Here is a 22,321-nt window from a genome sequence, read left to right as displayed (position 1 = left end):
CCACTGACCCCTGACCCCGTCACCCTGAATCCCATCTGGCTGCCCTGGGCAGTGCTGTCCTCAGCTCCCTAGCCAGACTGAAGGCTCGGGGGCAGTGGGCGTATCTTCCTCAGCCCAGCAGTGCCAGCGTGCACAGTAGGCACCCCACAGACAATCAGAGGATGAACAGACTGATTTCAAACAGGACTCCCAGACTAGCTGGAGTGGGGGAAATGAGGTCCCAGGGCCACAGAACAGCGTGGAATTTTTAACCCTACAATTCATGCCTGGAGAACTCACAAGGGAAATGTTAATGAACACAGAACCTTAGAATGTGAGGATGCTTATCTGTGTGTGAGGTCCAGGCTTGACTTCCAGGAGCTTGCTGTGAGAATCTGAGAGTCCTGGGGTAGTCAGGGAAGGCTTCCTGGAGGAAGCAAGAGCTTGAGCCAGAGCTCAAGCATCAGAACAAGGGCTGCCCTCTAGCACTTTCCGTGGCTCCCTGTTCTTCCCAGGTCAGTACCTGAGGGAACAGAGATGTTTGAGGTCTACGGAACCCCCGGCGTGGACACCTACATCTCTCCCGGAGTGGAGAGGGACCGGGAGCATGCAGACACCAGGCGGTGGTGCTTTGATGTGGGGTTGCAGATCATCGTGGTCATGAACTCTCCCAGCAACGACCTCTATGACAGTCACGTAAGCAGGTCCCTTGGTCTGAGGGAGTGATGGGGAGGCAGTGATCTCACTCCACAAGGGCCCAGGGCCCTCTTTTTATCCAGAGCGCAGGGTAGCACAGTGGGTAAGCGCCTGGCCCTGGAGCCAGCCAGCTCTGCAACTTACAAACACAAACTGTGAGTCTGCTGGTGAGTCACATCACCGCTCTGGGCCTCAGTTGCCCCAACTGTAAAATGGGGATAATCATAGCACCTTCCTCCTAGTGTTGAACAGGAGCCAGCCTTTGCTCCTTCTCTTGCTTCCCAGGACCCCTTGTGAAGGGAGGAGTTGTCCTAGTTCTTCTGTGTCGGGCCTCAGTTTCCCCATCTGTAGGCTGAGGGTTGACTCGTGGTCTCTGATACTCTGAATGAGGGAGAGAAAGCAGAGATGGGGGAGGGAAGCCGCTGCCTGGGGAGACCCCTTTGCCCAGGGGCCTCACCTTCCCCTAAGCCACTCTCTTCCTGACCCCATTCACTTCTCAGAGGCAGGATGCCTCCGCTTCCTCTCCTCTCTCTGCCCATTAAGTTTGAGACCAAGACCCAGCTGGAGGCAGTGTTCTGGCCCCAGGGCAGGGGGGATTTAAAAAGTGGGAGAAGTCGGGTGTCCCTCAACACAGGGCACAGGGGATGCCCCCTAAAGGGGTGATGGGAACCAGGCCTTGTCGTGTGGGTGGCAGGTCCCCACTCCATGTCGGGTGCGATACTTTGGGAAACTGGCCCTTTAAGGACCACTGGCCATGCACCCAGCATGGGGCAGCCGTGACCTCCCCCAGCCCCGACAACAGCCCTGAGAGGCAGGGTCTGATCCCCACTTCACACGTGGGGCCACCAAGCTTCAGAGTAACTGTCCTGGAACCACATAGCTGATCAGTGGGAGGGCTAGAATTCAGGTGTCAGAGCTGCCCGACACCCGGGGACAGGCTCCCTCCATCACCCCCACATCTTTACCATCCATGTGTCTGAATTATCCTATCCAGGGAGTTCCATGAGGCAGGTGGGGCAGGACTCAATGAACCCATTTTACAGACAAGGAAACGGACCAAGAAGGGGCGTGGCTTACCTGAAGTCACATGATTAGTAAGTAGCGGAGTTGGTGAGTCAGAACAGAGGCCCCCGGAGCAGGGCAAGGGGACCAGCCATCCTGTGAGGGGCCGCTCCTGGGTGCCCTGCACTGAGCCAGAGGCTGTGTGGATACCTCCCCAGTCTGAGCTCCGTGGCACCGAGGACCGCAGGGACTGAGGAGGGTCATCGGAGTGTCCCCTACTTCCCCTGAAGTGGACATCCAGGTAATTTTATGCCTGAGGTGAGCATCATTGCTGGGGCTTGACACATGGGGGTCAGAAACTGCAGGATTCAGGGGCTCCCAGGACGGAGGGGTGAGGGTGGGAGTGGGGGGTCCAGGAGGCGGCAACCACGGAGGACCGTGGGCATTCTGGAGCTGCAATCACTGGGGTGAGGAAACCACTCAGTGTGACAGTGGGGAGCAGGGCAAGATTGTTAGTGTCTCTGAGCCTCAGTTTACTCATCTGTAAAATGGGGAAATTAAAAGATTGTTAGTGTCTCTGAGCCTCAGTTTACTCATCTGTAAAATGGGGAAATTAAAAGATTGTTAGTGTCTCTGAGCCTCAGTTTACTCATCTGTAAAATGGGGAAATTAACACCCACCCTGCTGAGTTGCAGTGAGGATTAAATTATAAAATGCATGCCAAGAGTCTGGCAGAGTGGTCCCCCTTTTCTGTAAGGATTGCATGTGCTGTTGCACGTGAGAGTGTTGCAGACGCTGCTGCCCAGCTGGTGATCGTTGTAAGGAAATGTTAGATGCAGGAGCTGAAGGAATGATGTCATTTGTCTGGGGCTCAAGTTCTTGGTGCTGCCTCTATGAGGCTATTGGAAGTTACTAGAAGATTCAGCTCTGGTTTATCTTATAATAGCGCACACGGGTCCCCCAGCCCCCAACACAATAAAAACCCTTGTGTGTTTATGAAAGTCCCTTGTTTAGGACCTGAGAGGGTCTGGAAAACAGCCAAAGGAAAGAACACGCATCCTAAATCAAATCCCAGTGGTGCCACTTCCCAGCAGGGCCTCACCTCTCTGAGCCTCGGTTTCCCATCTGGCAGAGAGAATGGCTGTAGAGCCCCAGCAGGTGGCAGACCCATCTGTCCGCGCCCTTCTCTTGGTTCTGGAGCGGAAGCCATGCCGGGCAGAGCGAGCCGAGGGGAACCGCCCCGCGGGCAGGTCCTGCATCCTGCTTTGTCCCCCACTGTCTCTGTCTCCAGGTCTCTGTCTCCCCATTGTTCTTTGAGCTGCTTGTTCGTTCTCCTGTTGTAACAGACACATGGCGTGTCCCTCTCCCATCCCCATCCTCCTGCCGCAGCACCTGGGCAGCTGGGGACGCCCGGCTTCCCACCTCGGCTTTGTGAGCATAAAGGCAAACAGCTGCGCATGGAGCAGAGCAGGAGCCTCCAGGCTTTGGCAGAGAAACCAGGGCCTTTCTTACGTTTTGGTTTGGCCAGGGAGGTGTAAGATCAACTGAGGCACTTGAGCAGAGGGGCACTGGTTCTGCTGTACCATCCCTTGGACGTGAACTCTCCTCCAGCAAGGGCCACGCATTCTTTATTATTACTGTTACTATCATGTCCCTTCATTTCTGATATTATTACCTAGCTACTGAAGAGGGGCGAGCACCACACGTGGTCCCTTCAATCTGCACAACATCGTAGAAAGCATCATCGTAGTAAACATTATTCCCATTTTACAGAGGAAGAAACTGAGACCAGAGAGGGTCAGTGCCTAGGCCAAGGTCACACAGCCTGTCAGAAGTGGTCCAAGCCCATTGCCAATCTCCAGCCCTTTGAGACTGCCTGCTGTTCCCGGGCTGGCCTGGGAGAGGTTTCCCATGGGCAGCTGAGCCCCTGCGTCCCCGCTAGTCTGCAGGCAAGTGTCTGATCACAAAGAGCCCCAGCCGGCTGCAGACACCACATCCACAGACATGTGCCCTAGCCAGCTGGTGTAGACAAACTGGCCCCTGGGCTATTCGATGTGGTGGCAGGCATAGTTTGTATACTTCGTCCACATTGACCCTGGCTGTCTCCCCGACCCAGACAGTCAGTGCCTCCCAGGGACGACAACCCAGCCATCCTGCTCCCCGGCCACTATTGTGCTGGGAGCAGGTGGGGGCAGGTAGGAAAGTCAGTGCCTGCACCAGGGGACACACAGGGACACCTGCTGTTAGAGTTTAGCAGAAGTGGAATGGTATCTTTGTCAAGGACTGATCCTGTATTAGTTATCTATCACCATGTAACAAATTGCCCCAAAACGTGCTGGCTCAAAACAATAGCGTTTATGATCTCACAGTTTCTGTGGGTCAGGATCCAGTGTAGCTTAGTTGGGCCCTCTGCCTTGGGGGCTCAAAGGCTGCAATCAAGGTGTTAGCGGGGCTAAAATCATGTTGAGGCTTGACCAGGGCAGCCCTGTGTCCAAGCTCAGTCATGTGGCTCTTGCAGGATTGCGCTCCTCGTGGGCTTGTGGACTGAGGGCCTCAGTTCCCTTCACGTGGTTGGCAGGAAGCCTCCCCCAGTTCCGTGCCATGTGGGCCTCTCCATAGCTCACAGCGTGGCAGCTGGCTTCATCAAGGTGAGCGAAGGAGAAGGAGAGGGAGAGAGTGCGGGGGAGAGAGAGGGAGAGAGGAGAGAGAAAGAAAAAGAGAGACAGAGGAAGAGGTCTTTTCTAACAGCCCATCAGTTTTGCTATTTTCTGTTGGTTGAAAGGAAGTCTCTGGGGAGACTTCCTACACTCAAGGGGAGGGAGTTACACAAGGGCATGAACACCCGGGGTGGGGATTATCGGAGACATCTCAGAAGCCTGCCAGCCACGTACTTTTCCCGTATTTTCCTAATTCTCTATAAGGAATACCTACAGCTTTTGATATGGAGACAAAGAACTTTATTACAAAAATAAAAATGAAAAGTGTAATCATAAAATCCATGTCTTGTGACATTATGGAGTGAGGGCTGCCTCTCTAAGTTGTTTCCACTACGGTTTGAATCTGCTCCAATTTATTAGCCCTTCTGTCTGTGGGGATTTCGCTGTCTGTGGGTCATTCACTGTCACAGAAAGGGCTGCTCTGAACATCCTTGAACGTGTCTCCTGGTGTACGTGTGCAAAAGATTCTCCAAGAGTGGAATTGCTGGGTTTGGGGTGGGCTAATGTTTGACTTTACAAGATAACAGCTAGTTCTTTTACAAAATGCTTAACTTGACACTCCCATGAGCGGTGTGTTAAAGTTGCCTTTGAACCATATAGTCTATGATGTTGTTTTTCACCAATCAAATAGGCGTAAAACCCCGTCTCAAGGCTTTAATATTTCATTTCTTTACTTATTAGTGATGTGGAGCACCTCTTTCTATGTTTATCATCCACTTGTGTTTCAATTTCTGTGAATGCCTGTTTGTATCTTTTGCCCTTTTATTTTTTTCTATTGAGTTGTTTGTCTTTTTCATGTTGAGTAGCCTAAGTTCTTTAAATATTATGGATGCTAAGCCTTTGTAGGTTTTATGCTGTGAATATCTTCTTCTCAGATTATGCTTGCCTTTTCACTGTATAGAGTCTTTTGATGAACAGAAGTTATTTATTTTCATCTAGTTGAATTTATCAATCTTTTCTTTCTTGTTTATGGATTTTGTGTCTTATTTAAGTAAGGTCATCAAGATGTCTCCAACATCTTTTGAAAGATACAAACGCTCATTCATGATAAAAAGTCTCAGTAAACTAAGCATAGAGGAGATCTTCTTCAACTTGATAAAGAATATCTACAAAAGACTTACAGCTCACATCACACTTAATGGTGAGAAACTTGAAGTTTTCCACTAAAGTCAAGAACAAGGCAAATGTGTTCCCTCTCTCCACTGTTTTTCAACACAATATGGAAAGTCGTAGCTAAAGGTTAAGACTAGAAAATGAAATAAAAGGGATACCTACTGAGAAGAAATAAACTTTTTTTGTTCACCAATGACATGATCATCTATGTAGAAAAACCCAAAGAACTGACAAAAAAACTTCTGGAACTAGTAAGCAATTATAGCAATGTTGCAGGACACAAGTCAATGGCTTTCCTGTATACCAACAATGAACAAATGGAATTTGAAATTAAAAACACAATGCCATTTACATTTGACCCCTCCCAAATTAAATACTTAGGTATTAATCTAACAAAATATGTATAAAGTCTGTACAAGAAAAACTTCAAAACTCTGATGAAAGGTATTAAAGAAGAAGTAAAAAAATGGAGAGATATTTCATGTTCATGGGTAGGAAAACTCAATATTGTCAGTTCTTCCCAACTTGATCTGTAGATTCAGTGCAATCCCAATCAAAATCCCATCAAGTTATTTTGTGGATACCAACAGACTGATTCTAAAGTTTATATGGAGACACAAAACAAAGAAAACAAAACAAAAAAAACCCAGAATAGCCAACAGAATATTGAAGAAGAACAAAGTTGGAGGGCTGACACTACCTGACTTCAAGACTTACTGTAAAGTAAATCAACTATACCCTAATAAAAATTATTTTTAGAAAAAGACTTAACGGTAAAGCTACAGTAATCAAGATAACGTGATATTAGCAAAGGAATAGACAAATGAAAGAATGGAATAGAATAGAGACCAGAAATGGCCATGCATAGATATAGCCAACTCGTCTTTAGATGTGGCACAGAGGATTTTTATGGCAGTGAAACTACTTGATATGGCACTATAATGGTGGATATATGTCATTACACATTTGTCCAAATCCACAGAATGTAAAACACCAGGAGGTAACCCTAATGTAGACTGTGGACTTTGGGTGATAATTATGTGTCAGTGTAGGGTCATCAATTCTAATGAATGTAGCACTCTGGGGGAAGATGTTGATAATAGGGGAGGCTATACATGAGTTGGGGCAGGAGATATATGGGAAATCTCTGTACCTTCCTCTCAATTTTGCTGTGAACCTAAAACTTCTCTAGAAAATGAGCTATTTTTTAAAAAAAGATGCAAAATTCTGTCTTTCTTAAGTCTTTAGTATATGATGTGAGGATGGGATCAATTTAATTATTTATTCAATGTAATCATTTTCCATATGGATAAGCAATTGTCCCAGCACCATTTATTACACAATCTTCACTTTCCCCAGTTATTTGCAAGACCACCTCTGTCATAGATCAAGTAGAATCTCTCTTAAGTTGCATCTGTCATTGTCTTTACCTAAGCCATTACAACGCAATCCATGACTTTACAGTAAGTCATACCTGGTAGAGCAAGTCCCTCACCTTTTGCTTCTTTTTCTTACAAGGTACTTTGACTATCTTAGCCTCTTGGTTTTCCAAGTAAACCTTGGAATCAACTTGTCAAGTTCAAGTAAAACCCCAGAATTTCTCTGACCACATGAATCCATTTGGAGAGAATTCATACCATGATGATATTAAGCCTTCCTAACCATGTTCATGGTATTTCTTTCTTTTAATTTGGGTCTTCTCTAATTGATTTCAATAAGGTTTGATCATTTTTCTCCATAAAAGCCTTACACATCTTTTGTTAGATTTATCCTAGGTACTTTACAGTATTTCTTCCTAATGTAAATTATATGCTAATAGTGTGGTTTTTGTCTAAAAATTAATTTTGTCTGATATTAATATATCCATCCCAGCTCTCTTCTGGCTAATATTGGCTTAATGTATCTTTTTTCCTTTTTTTTTAAACTTCATCTTTCCTGGATCCTTGTATTTTAGGTTCATCTCTTATAAATAGCATGGAGCTGGATTTTATTTCTTTAACTAGTCCAAAACTCTCTTTTAACTGGTAACATTATTTATATTTATTTTGATTATTTATATATTTGAGTTTGTTTTTACCATTTGCTTTTTAGTTTTTAGTTGTCTATTTTTTTCTATGTTGCCTTTTTCTATGTAATTGCCTTTTTGTATGGAATTATCCATTCTTTTTAAAAATTATTGCATTTTCTCCATGTATAAAAATTTATGAACTCCATTTCTATTCTTTTGGTCAATACTTTTACCTTTTAATAATAAATTTTTAACTCTATAAAATCTAGAATTAAACACTATCTTAATTCCCTCTTCAATTGAAGACCTCATAACACTTTAACTCTCATTACCTCTCCCAGTTTACATTCTGCTCTTTTTTTTTAATCTCACAATTTTGATATTTTTATAAACTTTTTTATACAGACAATATTTTTTAGATTTACCAAAATATTTACCATGTTATTTGTTCACCATTTTTTCTTGCATCCAGATGCTTCTGACATTAGGTATCTTCTTCTTAAAGTATGTCTTTAGAAGTTGCTTTAGTGAAAGTGTGTTGGTTTTAAAATATCAGTTTTTCTTCATCTGAAAATGTTTTTATTAAAATATAATTTTTTTTTAAGATTTATTGATTTATTGATTGATTGATTGCTATGTTGGGTCTTCGTTTCTGTGCTAGGGCTTCCTCTAGTTGCGGCAAGTGGGGGCCACTCTTCATCGCGGTGCGCGGGCCTCTTACTATCGTGGCCTCTCGTTGCGGAGCACAGGCTCCAGACGCGCAGGCTCAGTAGTTGTGGCTCACGGGCCTAGTCGCTCCGCAGCATGTGGGATCTTCCCAGACCAGGGCGCGAACCCGTGTCCCCTGCGTTAGCAGGCAGATTCTCAACCACTGCGCCACCAGGGAAGCCCTAAAATATAATTTTTATGTACACAATTCTAAGTTAATAGTTATTTTTTCAAGATACTTTGAAGATATTATTCATCTCTCTTCTGGATTTCATTACTGCTGTTGTGAAGTCTACTTTCAATCTATTGATAATTATTATTCTTTTATAGGTGACCTGACTTTTCTTCTTTCTGGATACCTTTAAGATCTGTTTGTCTTTGGTATTCTTAACCACAGTGAGATGTGTGTGTGTGTGTGTATGCAGAGAAGGGAATTCTTGGCAATTTCTCTTACTTTTCACATCTCAGCAATGCTTTGAAAAGTATATTCTAACCATGATCCAGTTGTTTTGTAAGGGGAAGGTCCTTCAGAGTACTGTTTGTACTGTTTGTGTGATTCTTCATATATGCACAACACTGTGTGTGCATGTTTGTGTAGTATAAACCTCTGGGTGCACACATCACTCTATGCACACATCTGTGTGTGTGTGTCTTTTCCTAGTTCAAGCGTAACCTCTCCAGGTCAGGGGATTTTCTTTCTGTTTCTCACTACCTCCTGACAACCTACCAGTACTTACTCCCATGGTCAGGGTCAGTCTGGCTGCCTTCTGGTGTCCACACTGGTGGGAAAAGGAAGAACGCTGGGGAGAGCAGTAGTGGGCCAGGCACTGCCTCACCATGTCCCCCTGTCCTCCCCATCTGTCTGTTCCACAGCTCTGCCCCCAAGGACTGCACATCCTTTAGCATCAGTGCTTCCCCAGGAGTGGTCGTGGATGTTGCCCACCACCCTCCAGCCAAGAAGAATCTCACAGGTTCCTCCAAGTGGCCCCGGGACCCTGGGCTGGAGGTGAGCCTGAAGATGACAGCTGCCAGCGACAGCACAGGTGACCGGAAGGTGAGTGTGGCAGCCGTGGGCTGGGATGTGTAGCAGGAGGTCAGCAGGTCATAACAGGTCAGCCACTCAATCGACCCAGAGCCCCAGCCCGCTACAGGCTCTGGGGAGAATCAGTTCTTTGTCTCTCCCAGCTTCTGGTGGCTGCTGGTATTCCTAGACTTGTGGCCGCATCGCTCCAATCTCTGCCTCCGTGGTCCATTACCTCCTCCTCAACCTGTCAAATCTCCCTCTGCCTCACTCTTATAAGGACACTTTTCATTGTATTTAAGACCTGTCTGGATAATACAGGATGTTCTCATTTCAAGATCCTTGATTACATCTGCAAAGATATTTTTTCCAAATAGGGTCACATTCACAGGATCCAGGGATTAGGATGTGGACATATCTTTTGGGGAATCACCATTCAACCCACTGTAGCTGCATTGACTACAGATGGACTCAACAGGACCCTCCAGGATTCCCACAGGGATCTGGGATAACAACCACTTGTTCCCAGCAGGACAGGCCAAGCAGGATACCTCCTGGGGCAGAGTTGTTGCCTGCTGTAACAATACAGACCTTGGGCATCAAAGCCGGTCAGCAAGGGTGCAATCAGAGAAAGCTTCCTGGGAGAAGTGGCAAGCTGATGGATGGTATCAATGACCTGCTTACGAGAGGAAAAGAGGAGCGAGAGCTCTACACAGAGGATGTGGCCTGTGTGCACACTCTGGATAAGAGAGGGTGCGATGTGTGTTGGGGAAGCTGAGGAAGAGCTGTATGGAAAGAAAGGAAGGTAGAAGGGAAGGTGAGGGAGAGAGGGAGCCAGTATTAGAGGGTTTGGCATCAGAGACCTCATTCTCTTAGGACAACAGGAAGCCAATGAAAACCTTTCATCCAGGAGTAACAAGACCACATATGTATGTTAGAAAGACCCACTGGCTGCAGTGTAGTGAGTCAGTTAGATCTAGGCAGCAGACTGGGGGCAGGGCAACCAGTCAGGAGGCTGATGCCATGGTCCAGATGCAAGGTGACAGTGGCTGTGACATTTCCCTGGATTCCCACTGTCTGCAGGACAGGTCGAGACACCTCAGTGCGACCCTCAGGAGCTCCCATTCTTCTGGTGGCAGCTCTTTGGTTTTGCTTTGGGGAGCTCCCCTCCATCATCTTACTTAGAAGTGTGGTTCCTGACACTCTGCCCTCCTCTGGCCAGGCTGGGCCAATCAGATGGGTTCTTCCTGGATTTTTAACCTTGGGCAGTGGGAGTTGGTGGTGCCACTCTCCCTCCAATGCCTCTTCCACCACATCTGCATCTGCTGAACTCCCGCTGCCCTTCCAAGATCTACCTCAAAGGGTACCTCCCTGACACCATGCAGGCAGAGGAAGCCCCTGCCTCCCTGGTCTCCCAAAGGACCCTCTTCTATACATCATAGTCACTTGAGTGTTTTGCTCCCCTTCCACTCCCACCAGTTGGGGTGTCCCTAACAGGCTGGGCGCCTGTTCCTTGTCTCCTCAGCACCCTGCTCTGAGCTGGCACATAGCAGGCCAGTTAGTGTTTGTTGAATGACTAAGGGAAATCATTAGTGGTTTGCTCCTGTCCTATAGGTTCAGATTTCATACTATGGACCTGAGACCACTCCAGCTGAAGCCCTGCTCTACTTCACTGGGGTCGGTAAATGACGCCAGGGATCTTGGAGCACCACCCCTCTCCCTCCACACACACACCCATGCAAGGCATCTCTCCAGGAGAAACTACACCCTGAAGCTTACTTTAGACTGAGCAGAGAAAAGGATAATTTCTAGCCAGTCATGCATCTGGTAGTTCATAAGTATTCCTTCCCCAGTCAGTGAACCCCGAATAGAGCTGGGGAGAGAGGGCATTTGCAGGAAGCTTCAATTACATCTCAAAATTTTATTTCTCAGCTTAGGAAGTGGTACGTGGATTTTCAACATATGAATCTCTATACCTTTTTGAAACCTCAAATACTTATGAGAAAAAGTAGATGATAAGACTGTTTTACACAATAATATAGACCAATGTTCCCCAAATTCCATTATTTACATCCCATCTTTACCATTTTTGCCACATCAGTGATCTACTTGTACTCATATTTATTTAGCATTCTTCTTTAAATAAAGTACATTTTTAACTTGACCTCATCTGGGGCAATAATATCATAATATTATTATTACTATTTAAACATGCATTAAATATATGAACAGCATGTGAAAGCTTCAGGTTTCTTTTCATTAATGAATTTCATTCATTTATTTCATTAATACACATTTTCATAATAATAATTATTATTGTTGTTGTTATTATTATATAGCACTTACTCTATGCCAGGCAGGGTGCCAAGACTTTACATTTAAACCTTACAACAATCCAATGAAATTGGCGCTATTATTACCACATTTTACAGAGGAAGAAACTGAGGTACAAGAGGTAAAGGGACTTGCCCAAGATTACACAGCTGGTTAGCAAAGGAGCCAGGAAGTTCTGGCCACCAAGCGCTATGCTCTATGGCCCAACATTGATACATGGCTATGGATATGTTTAAAAGGTCGTCTAGGTCAATCTCATTCTGTGAGCTCACAAGGTCGCTACACGATGTCATTGGAATGACCGTATAGTCATGCGTTCTGATGAGAGGGGAAGGATTCAGAAGCGAACATATACTTTCTCAGCCATGCCATTTGGACAGAGCAGGGTATGTTTGGGGCTGTGGTTCGTCCCCAGTGCAGTCACACTACACAGAACGAAGAGCTAGGTGGGGTTGGAATAACCACTGTGTCCCCTACCCCAAAGTCACTGGGGGCTGGAGTTGGGGCCAGAGGCCTTTGAGAGCCTGGCAAGGTGTCCTTGCAGGGACTTCGTACCATACATCCATTGGGGTGGCCGGGAACTCTTTCTGAGACCCCTGGGGGTGGCCAGACAGGCAGGGTCTGGTTGGCATCAGAGCTGTGGCAGGTCCTCCATGAGAGGAGAATGCGTGTGGTTAGAAGCCCCGGCTCTGCTGTCAGAATTGCAGCCAGACTTCTTCTTGGGAGACATGGGGGTGTCTTAGAACCTGTGTCTCCTCTGAACCGGTGAGAAAGAAGCCTTTGTGCAGATAGGTCTCCTGGGGAAAGGATTGTCCATCTGGGACCAGACTGAGTGCTCCTACCTTGCACCCTCGCTAACCCTCTCCTCTTACTCTCCGGGATTTCAGAAATCTCCTTGAGCGCGGACTTCACTCGCACTGGCAAAATGAAGTCCACCGGAGGCAGGAAGGACCAGGTATGGCTCGACCTTGTCCGGCACCCCAAATGCTCCCGTAACTCCACTGGGTTCTCCTAGCGCGCCCCCTGGTGGTGATGAGGTGAACAGCGGTCTGTCTCATGTATCCATGTTAATAGTAAAAGAAACACAAATTTAAGAAGAACAGGGGGAAAAAAAGAAAATTAAAATCACGAATACCATTACCGTTTTGGTTTACATAGGTCCCATCTATCCTACAAAGCTAGATTTTCACGATTGTGGGTTCAGAGAATGTGTGTGTCCCACAAACTGGAAACTAGACTCACCCAGTTCATGCACAGCAGAGAAAAAATTTGCAGGGAGGTCTCAACTCTGGCTCAAAAATCCCCTATACTATGGGGAATTCCCTGGTGGTCCAGTGGTTAGGACTCCACACTTTCACTGCATGGGGCACGGGTTCAATCCCTGGTCTGGGAAATACGATCCCGCAAGCGCAAAGCGCAGCCAAAAAAAAAAAAAAAAAATCCCCTATACTAGACTTTAGCGACTAGTGAGAGAGGTTCACATGGGGTGAATAATAGAGAAAAGAAGCAGGGGGTGGAGGAGGGAAGGAGCCAGGTTGGGGAAGGGAATGTATGTTGCAGAAATATAGGGTGGTGTGGTATGCAGGTGATGAATCGTCTTAACTGGGGTGCGTGGATAAACCTCAGGGTGTCCCTGAAACCCCAAAGCTTCCTGCACATTTTTGTGCTGGTGTGCACTTTATTTGATTTGATTTGATTGATTGATTGATTGATTATTATTTTGGCCACACTGCGTGGCTTGCTGGATCTTAGTTCCCCGGCTGGGTAGTGAAAGCACCGAGTCCTAACTGGACCGCCAGGGAATTCCCCATATGCTGGTGTGCACTTTAGGATGATATGACCTGTCAAAAATTAAGATCCCTTTGTGGGGTCAGTCAAAAGTGGGGGGAAGAATTATAGCTCTGGGAGTGGAATTCATCCTTGGGTCCCTCCCAAAACGCAGTCATTCCCTGGGGGAGAATGCTCTCCTACAAACAGAAGATGTCATCACTATTAGATTCCCGCTGGGAGGGGTTGCTCAATTTGCTTTCATCTTTGGGCAGACAGTAACCAGCTGCTAAGAACAGTGCCCACACTTTGGTGAACGAGTAATTAAGAGTTCTCAGAAGAGGAGCTATTTAGATTTGAATCTAGACACAAATATTTAGCTCAGTTTGGTTTGCTAATCCAACAGTTTTTAAAAGCTGTTGAAATCAATTTTACTGTCTTGGGCTCCTTTTTTTAAGTGGATGAATGGAATTTGTTTATGACTTTTGGGGCAGGCAAAAATCCACTCTTGGGACCAAAAAATTACCCGATGTGGGAACAAAATGTGTAAATCACACAAGGGTATCGAGGTGCTAGGGCAAGGTGGCTGGGCTTTCCCAGGAGTTAGAGGGACATACACAGGATCCTAAGTGTGTCCCATCTCTGCTGGGTGTCCACAGAGGACCTGGACCTGGGGCCCTCATGGGCAGGGCGCCATCCTGCTTGTGAACTGTGACAGAGACAGTCCCATATCTTCCACTGTGGACTGCAAGGATGACCAGCTTGACAGCAAAGGTAAAGACCCCCCAAGAACCAATGGGAATAGAGCTTTGCCTTTTTGTGAAGCCTTTTGTCCTGAGCCTTGTAACAACCCTCAGAAACCAGGGTTATTGGAAGCGTGTTCTTGTTAACATGCCCGTTATGGAGGTGAAGGAATGGACAGGGGTCCTGAGAGGGCAAGTAACCTGCCCAAGGTCACACAGCAGCCAGGGAAGAGCTGGGAGCAATGCTGAGTCTCCCAATGCCTCCTCCAGGGCCCAATTTCCATCCCCAGCCCGTTGACCAACCCAAACTTCTGCTCTTGGGTCAAACCTGGGGCCCAAAATAATTCAAAATGAAAGCCTGACTAGAGCCCCAAATTCACGTCAGAGCAGCCCTGAGCCCCTGCCATAGGCTGGGCACTGCTCGGACCAGTTCAGAATTCTTAACTCATTTGATCCTTCAGCTCAAGTTTCAGAAGTATGTATGGTCCTCACCCCCACTTTACAGATGGAAAAACTGAGGTATGGGGAAGTTAAGCAATTTGCTCTGGGTCACACAGCTAGTAAGTCATAGGCTCAGGATTTGAACCTGGGCATCCCAACACCAGGGCAGGTTTAGGGGCACAAGTTGGGCGCAGGGTCCCTGCTGGCACACCTCTGAGGCGTGGCCAGGGTGGAAGACCTGCACGGGTGGAAGACCTGCACTGGAGGAGGGCGCTGAGGGGGGGCGGGATCATTTGGCCAGGGCAGCAGCTGCCGCCTTCCTGGGGAGTTGCTAGAATGGCCTAGAAATGGATGCATTTTAAAGTTGCGTGGAGTTGGCCTGGCCTGATGCCAGGGAGCAGCCTCTACACGGTGCCTGGCACCCAGTAATAATCAAACAGCCCATATGTACCCTCCCAGGATGCCGGGCGCTGTAATACGCACTTTACACATATGACTGCACCCTTCCCTCCGTGTGGGCTCTGCGCTTAGCCCTGTGTTTTTACGAGGAAGCAGAGGCACGGAGAGCTGAAATACCTCCCCAGGCTCACACAGATCCAGGGTTCAAGCCCCGCCCACTCCAGTGCCCTTGACCACGTGACTCTTGTCCAGCCTCTGACTCTCGTCCAGCTTCAATCTCCCCAAGCCTTTGCCGGCCACTATTCAGGTTGGCTCACTTCCCACGCAGGCCCCGGGGAGAAACCTTTCCACTCATTCACCCCACAAATAATTATTGAGCACCTGCCTTGTGCTAGGCATTGTTCTAGATGCTTCTCGGAGCTGGGAACAGAGCAACAAACAAGGTAAATGTAATTTCTGCTTTGGCGAGCTTACATCCTAAGCTCATCCTAGTGGGAGAGGACCAAAACCTTGAATTCCTTTAATTCTAAAATGAAAAATATTGTTTAAATACTGGAAAGAGCATAAGGAAAATAAAGCCAGGTGACGCGATGAAGGGTGGTCTTGGTGAGGGGGGCGTAGTCTCAGGGGCCTGCGTCTCAGGCCACGCCCTTCTCATTCCAGACCTGAAGGACATGTCCTTGGTGACCCTGAGCACGAAGACCCCCAGGGACTTCTTCAGCAAGCACCAGCTGGTGCCCCATGTGGCCAAATCCGAGATGGACAAAGTCAGGGTGTTTCGAGCCAATGGTGAGTCGCCCTTGGCCGTCACCTTGGTGTTCCCTTCCCACCCCAGCCAATGGGACTCAGCCCCTTCACACACATGTCAGTGAATAATTCCCGAGCACCTACCCTGTGCCAGGTTCTAAGAACCGAGGATGCAGCAGTGAGCAAGATGGACACCTCTGCCCATTACCTTGTAGAAAGGGCACAGACAAAATGCAGGCAAACAAGATGATGTCTGGGGCTGGATGAGCACTGAGAAGGAAATGACCTCCCTCCCAAGGTAGTGCTGGGCTCGGCTCTAGGCACAGGGCACGGAGTAAAGAACAAAACAAAGTCCCTGCCCTCATGTCACTTTCATCTCAGCGGGTTGAGAGCAATGATATGTAAAATCATTAAGTAAAGTGTCTAGTGCCTCAGACGGCATTAAATGCTACACAGAAGGATGCAACAGCGAAGAGGAAGAGAACGAGGGGTGTGGGGAAGGGGGGCCGGGGAAGGCTTCCCCCAGAAGGTGTCACTGAGCAGACGGAGGTGTGGGAACACCCAGGGGAAGGGCACTCCTGGCAGAGGAAACCACAAGTGCAAAGGCCCTGAGGTGGGATGTGCCCATGGGCTTGAGGAATGTAGGGAGGCCGGCTCCACTGGAGTGCATCATGCAAAGGTTAAGCGGGGGATGAGGGTGGAGAAGAAAGGCCAGAGGGGAAGGGGCTGGGTCAGGGAGGCAGGAAATGACTGTGGCTTTTAGTCTGTGGGAGGTGGGGGGCCATCTGAGGGCTGTGCAGAGGCGCAACTTGATCTGACTTCCATTCAAACCACAGCGATTAGACTGACATTGGTTTGGCCACAAACCAACTCCTTGCCTCTGTGGAGGTATCACCTCCTCCAGGAAGCCTTCCCTGACCTTCCAGAACTTACTACTATTTGTAATTTTGACTGTCTTTGCTCCTCCCTACTTACCCAGGAGACTGTGCACTCCCTGGGGACCAGGACAGTGACTGTCGCCCTGGTCTTTCCAGGTGTCAGCTGAGAGCAGGTGATAGGGAGTGAATGGATGGATGAACGAATGAATGAACTATAATGTATATTGGACTTTCTGTAAAGTTGTGAATGACTCAGGCAACCTCATCACTCCATTCCTGGACCTCCATCGGGAGGGTGAGGGCGGGGCCTTTAGTCCCTTCCTCCTAAGGGGAGGCGCCTGCCAGATCCAGCTGTGAGGGTTCCTTAGGGGTGAGATGCCACGGCCTTGGGAAGGCATCACACACCAAGAAGACAAGGTCTCAGAAGTAGGGACGCAGACCTGAGCCTCCCCTGCTCTCTCCCAGCAGACAAACAGCCCTCCAGGTATGGCATGATCCTGGGGCCACAGCACCCCTCTCACCCCCTGGAGCTCCAGGGTGGCCATCACAGCACAGACTTCTATGTGGAGGGCCTGGCTTTCCCAGATGCCAGCTTCCCAGGGCTCATTTCCCTCAATGTCTCCCTGCTGGACACGTCCAACCCAGTAGGCCAAGAGGGGGGATCTAGGCTTCCAGGCTCTGGCCCAGCTGGGGAGGGGGCTCCAAACAGCCACTGGGAAGCAGTAGGTGTTGGGCCCTGGCTGCTGTGACAGTTCCTCCCCTACCCCACCCCCTGCAGGAGCTCCCCAAGGCCCTGGTTTTCCAAGACAGCGTGGTCTTCCATGTGGCCCCCTGGATCATGACCCCCAATACTCAGTCCCCGAAGGAGGTGTATGTGTGCAGGTGAGGGGCCCTGGAGGGCTGAGGGCGGGGCACAGACACACCCCCAGGGAGAGCCCTGGACCAGGAGCCCATCACGCACTTGCTGTGTAAATGGGGAAAAGGTGATATCTGTGCTATGACTTGCTGAGGGCTGAGGCTTGTTAAGAACCATAAAAAGGTCAGGAAAATCATTATTGGTGGTGTTTCCGTGTCACTATCCTGCCCTGAGGCAGGCCAAGGGCTGCTTTAGCTCCTGGGGGCCTCTAGAGTTGGCCAGACCTGGAAGATGAGAACCCTGGGTCCCTGGGCGAGGCCTCCAGGGCTCCTCAGAAGGCAGCCTGTGAGCCTTCTGCACCAGGAACCCCTGGGCACTCATTTACAATGCACGTTCCGGGCCAACCTCTGAACTGCTGGGTCTCGACTCTGGGGGCGGGACGGGGCCCAGCTGTGTTTTCACAAGTTGCCGGGGGAGGCTCGGCATCCCTCCCGCAGTCTGAGAGCCCCTGCTAACCATGCGGGGTCACAGGGGGACCTTCCCCTCTCCTCTTCCCATTGCTTTGGGGCAGAAGGGGTGAGAATGTAACCCTGTGGTCAGGACACAGGCTGGAAGCCAGCAAGGCCTGGGTTCGAATCCAGATGGCGTGACTTGACCTCTGACCTCCTCATTCTGTCTCCTCCTCGGTGGAAGGCTGCCCGCTAGTTCCCCTCCTGGGCTGTTACCAGAGTTCAGTGAGCTAAGCTTGCTAAGAGCAGAGAGACAGGGTGAGCTGCGGTCTCTGTCCAGGCTCCAGGTGTCTTGAAGCACCCGCTGTGCCCCTCCCCCACTCCACCCAGCCCTGAGTTCCTGCTCCATCCCTAGAGACACCCCAGGGGTCCAGCTTGCCCCTCGGAGGCCAGCCAAGGCCACTGGCTGCTGAATCAAGGGCACTAAGGAGATTGTTCTTTCTGTTCTTTCTAGGTTATTTGAAAATGAGGATTTCCTGAAGTCAGGGGCTGCTCTGGCCAAGAAAGCCAGGTGCAAGCTGATGGTCTGTGCCAAGGAGGAGAGCATGAATGACCAGTGGATGCAGGTGCGTGGCCCGGGCGCACAGGAGGCGCATCCCTGAGGGTCAAGGGACACGGGGACCTGGGCTCCTGGGGCTCGGCCGAGCACCTGGCTGGCCACCCTTCCTCAGAGAGTTAGGAGCCTCTGAGGGTCCTCGCAGACGGAGGGCTCAGGCAAGTGACTCCACTGACATCTACTGCGGCCACGTCATGCCCGCCGTGGTCACCAAGATGACCACATTCCTGCTTGAAAGGTCTCAGACAACTTCAGGAAATTGAGGAAATGCTGCAAAGCTCAGGGGGCTGGAGCTCAACCATTCTCCCTAGCAGCCTCCCTCCAAGCCAGCCTTCCCGGGCTCGGCCACCAGGCCAGGCCACACCCCTGCTCCAGCACTTTCCATGGCTCCCATCTCCTCCTCTTCAGCTTGCCTCTCAATCTGGCTGTCCCACACCGGCCACACTGGATCACCATTCCGTCTCTGTGCCAGGCTCCCCCTCCACCCCGTCGTGCCATGAGCCCCCTGAGGGCAGAGAGGGAGTCTCATTCAGCTCAGCACCCAGAACCTGGCATTGGCTGGTGCCAGTGGGCAGTTGGCGGGCTGACCGAGCCTCCGTGCCTCTCCTTCCATGCTGCCCGCCCTGCTCCCACCCCATCCCATAGCCCTGCTCCTTCTCTCCAGCCGCCCTCCCCATTCCCACCCCCACGTCCAAATCAGTCCTGTCCAATCCCAGCTCGAATCCCCTCCATAAATGTCCTCAATCCCTCCAGCGGGGAATTCATTCCTCTTTCTTCTAAACCTCTAAATAATACCCTCTCTTCCTTTCTCATCCTTCAATCTGTGTTAAATCAGGTTGAACCAGAAGAAATGGCTGATATGCCACCATTTTTTACCTCCAAGAATGGCAATTTCGGATGGTTCAGCTAATAGTGATATGTCCAACATCATGCCTGCCTGCTAAAATACAGGCAGGATGTGTACTCGATTCATTTCTGCGCCCTCCCCATCTCTGCCCTATGGGCTTGGCTGGGGCCTCACCTGCCCTCCTTTGGGGCAGAGCTACCTCTGCCCTCCAGCCTCAGCTCAGCAACGCTCCTTCTCTTTTTTTTAAATTAATTTTTATTGGAGTATAGTTGCTTTACAATGTTGTGTTAGTTTCTGCTGTACAGCAAAGTGAATCAGTTACACATATACATATATCTTCTCTTTCTTAGATTCCCTTCCCTTTTAGGTCACCACAGAGCATTGAGTAGAGCTCCCTGTGCTATAAAGTAGGTTCTTTTTAAGAACTCTCCTCTGACCCATCCCAACTGAATCAGGAGTCCCTCTTCCGTGTTCCCGAAGACCCCTCACCTCCCTCCCATCACCTCCTAGCACCGGGTGGTGAGTGCCCAGCTCCTGGATCTCCCCTCGAGGACAGGCTCGTACACCATGGGTCCCTGGCATCTGGCCCGGCACTCACCAGGAGCGAGAGTGAAGGGCACGCCATTGCTTCCACTACACGTTGGTTCAAACACAGGACAGTAAGCTCTGCTTTCCTGGAGCCCCTCCTCTGGAGTTGAATGTCCCACGTGTGCTTGCCCTTGACTGCAAGGGGGAGAGTGTGGATGGTTCCCCACCTCCATCCCTGCGCTGGGGGTTGAGACCCAGGCAGCATGTGTAACAGCCTCCCCTCCACTCGCTCTTCACAGGATGAGATGGAGATCGGCTACATCCAAGCCCCACACAAAACGCTGCCCGTGGTCTTTGACTCCCCCAAGGAACAGAGGCCTGAAGGATTTCCCCATCAAATGCGTGCTGGTACGTACTAGGCGGGGATGGGCACCAGCGCTGAAACCCTTGCCTTGAGGCCTCCTTCCTCATTTTCTGTCTCCCGCCCCCTCCTGCTGCTGAGCGCCCTGCAGGTGTGCGTCCTGCCCAAGCAGCCATCACACAGGTGGCCGGGGCATTTCTGTTATGTGATGAGATCTGGCTCTTCCTTTCCCAAAGCCCTTTCTGGCCATGAGCTCACTTTGTCCTCAGGAAAACCCTGCTGAGGACATAAGTCCTCCCCACAGATGCTCTTGGGACTTCCCTGGCGGTCCAGTGGATAAGACTTCACGCTTCCACTGCAGGGGGCACGGTTTCGATCCCTGGTCGGAGAGCTAAGATCCCACATACTGTGCAATGCGGCCAAAAAGAGAAAAAAAAAAGATGCTCTTGCTGGAAGGTGGGGGTAGGGCCAGGACCAGAACCTTCCCCAATGTCCAGCTGGAGGCTCTGTCTTTTGGGTGGGAGTCTGGTCTTTGGGGGGCTCCCTCTGGGACATGGGGATGTTCAGGATCAGAGTGGTCATTTCCTCAGTGTGACTTTATCAGCCAAGGTCTCTACATGTGTTTGGGGGGTGGGGCGAGGGTGACATATTAGTGAGTCATGCTTGACTAACCTGGCAGTTTCGGGCAAACTCAGCAAAGAATAATAATAATAATAGCAATAATAATGGTTACATTTATTGAGCACGCGTTCTGTGGCAGTCACAGGGCTAAAGTCTTACATGAGCTGACTCATTTAATCTAACAACCTCTAAGGTAGATGCTATCACTAGGCCCATTTTATAAACGAAGAAACTGAGGCTCAGAGAGGTGAAGCAGCTTTCCCGAGGTCACACAAAAAGAGAGTGAAGCTAGAATTCAAACTGGGCCATGAGCACCCTGCTCCCTGCTTTCCCAGTAAGACCCCAGGCCTGCGATCTGAGCCTGGACAGCCCCCTAACCTCAGGCACCAGGGAAAACAAAGGAAAGGGTGCAGGGTGCAAGGTTTGCTGTGGGGAATGGCTTTCCAAGGAGCACCCTGTGCCCCAAGGGGAAAGGAAGAGGCCCTGCCCACGAAGGAGGCTTTGAAAGGAAACTTGAGTTTAACTCGCTTGTTCTCCTGTGCTGAGTGGTGCCAATGAGGGGATTTAGTTGGGGTCACTGATATCTCTCTGCCACAGAATCAGGTTAATCCTGTTTCAGGAGCAACAGGATGAATTTGCCAGTTGCGCTGAGACTTTGGCCCTTCTCGCTGATTTCAGTCCTATTGTGTTCAGTGGCCATGTGTCCAAGGGTGAGGAAGGCTAGGCTCTCTGACGTCACCAGCCAGCTGCCAGGCAGACAGACGGACACCGCAGCACAGGTGTCCTCACCCAACCCACAGACAGCCTCGGAAGAGGGGGGCTGCGACAGTCTCTTAGCCACGCTCTTCTGGGGTATTCAAATCACTCAGGAAAAGAATTGGGATCAAAGTCAAACTCCTCGAAAAGGGAACCCTCTTGCACTGTTGGTGGGAATGTAAATTGATGCAGCCACTATGGAAAACAATATGGAGGTTCCTTAAAAAACTAAAAATAGAACTACCATATGACCCAGCAATCCCATTACTGGGCATATGCCCTGAGAAAACCATAATTCAAAAGAGTCATGGTTGAGGTCTATCCTGATGGGGCTTTTTCTGTAAACCTACATCGTTGGAAACGCCTCATAGATTAACTGTGTGGTTTCCTTTACTCATAGAACTACCTGTTAGATCTGTGGGAAAGAACTACAAGACAGAACTGCCAAGTAAACTATGAAAAACCTAACAAACTTTTTATCTTAGGTATTGGCATATCCCAATGATCTGTACTGTTCTAGGGTGTGATGGCTTAGGAGTGAATATGATTTGAACCTAATACAATTTTAGAGGGTGTCAAATTCAGAACCAGGCAGATCCATCTCCTGACCCTAAACATGGTCCTACAGTAAATCGCTTGAGGAAACTGGATCCCAAAGATTACAGGTGGGGAATTTTGAAGTGTGTCCATATTTCATGGGAGATCAAAGAAGCCTAACTAAAAGAATTGTGGGC

At 49.2% G+C, this 22,321-nt stretch overlaps 1 protein-coding gene across 1 annotated transcript in view; it reads left to right on the top strand.

The window, feature by feature from the left end:
* PADI4 (peptidyl arginine deiminase 4) overlaps positions 1-22,321 on the top strand; it is a gene marked incomplete at its 5' end in the record, with an annotated part of 41,060 nt that overhangs the window by 6,000 nt on the left and 12,739 nt on the right. Inside the window, 11 exon segments of the mRNA XM_082378535.1 lie at positions 495-675; positions 8,885-9,277; positions 10,859-10,925; positions 12,466-12,533; positions 14,005-14,119; positions 15,592-15,717; positions 17,019-17,197; positions 17,332-17,435; positions 18,373-18,484; positions 20,149-20,211; positions 20,213-20,257. Coding sequence (XP_082234661.1) covers positions 495-675; positions 8,885-9,277; positions 10,859-10,925; positions 12,466-12,533; positions 14,005-14,119; positions 15,592-15,717; positions 17,019-17,197; positions 17,332-17,435; positions 18,373-18,484; positions 20,149-20,211; positions 20,213-20,257 — 1,453 coding nt within the window.

This window comes from Balaenoptera borealis, assembly GCF_965194805.1.
Source record: "Balaenoptera borealis genome assembly, chromosome: 1".
Taxonomy (NCBI): Eukaryota; Metazoa; Chordata; class Mammalia; order Artiodactyla; family Balaenopteridae; genus Balaenoptera; species Balaenoptera borealis.
Note: the sequence above shows the minus strand (reverse complement) of the source record. Positions and strands in the feature narration are given on the sequence as shown.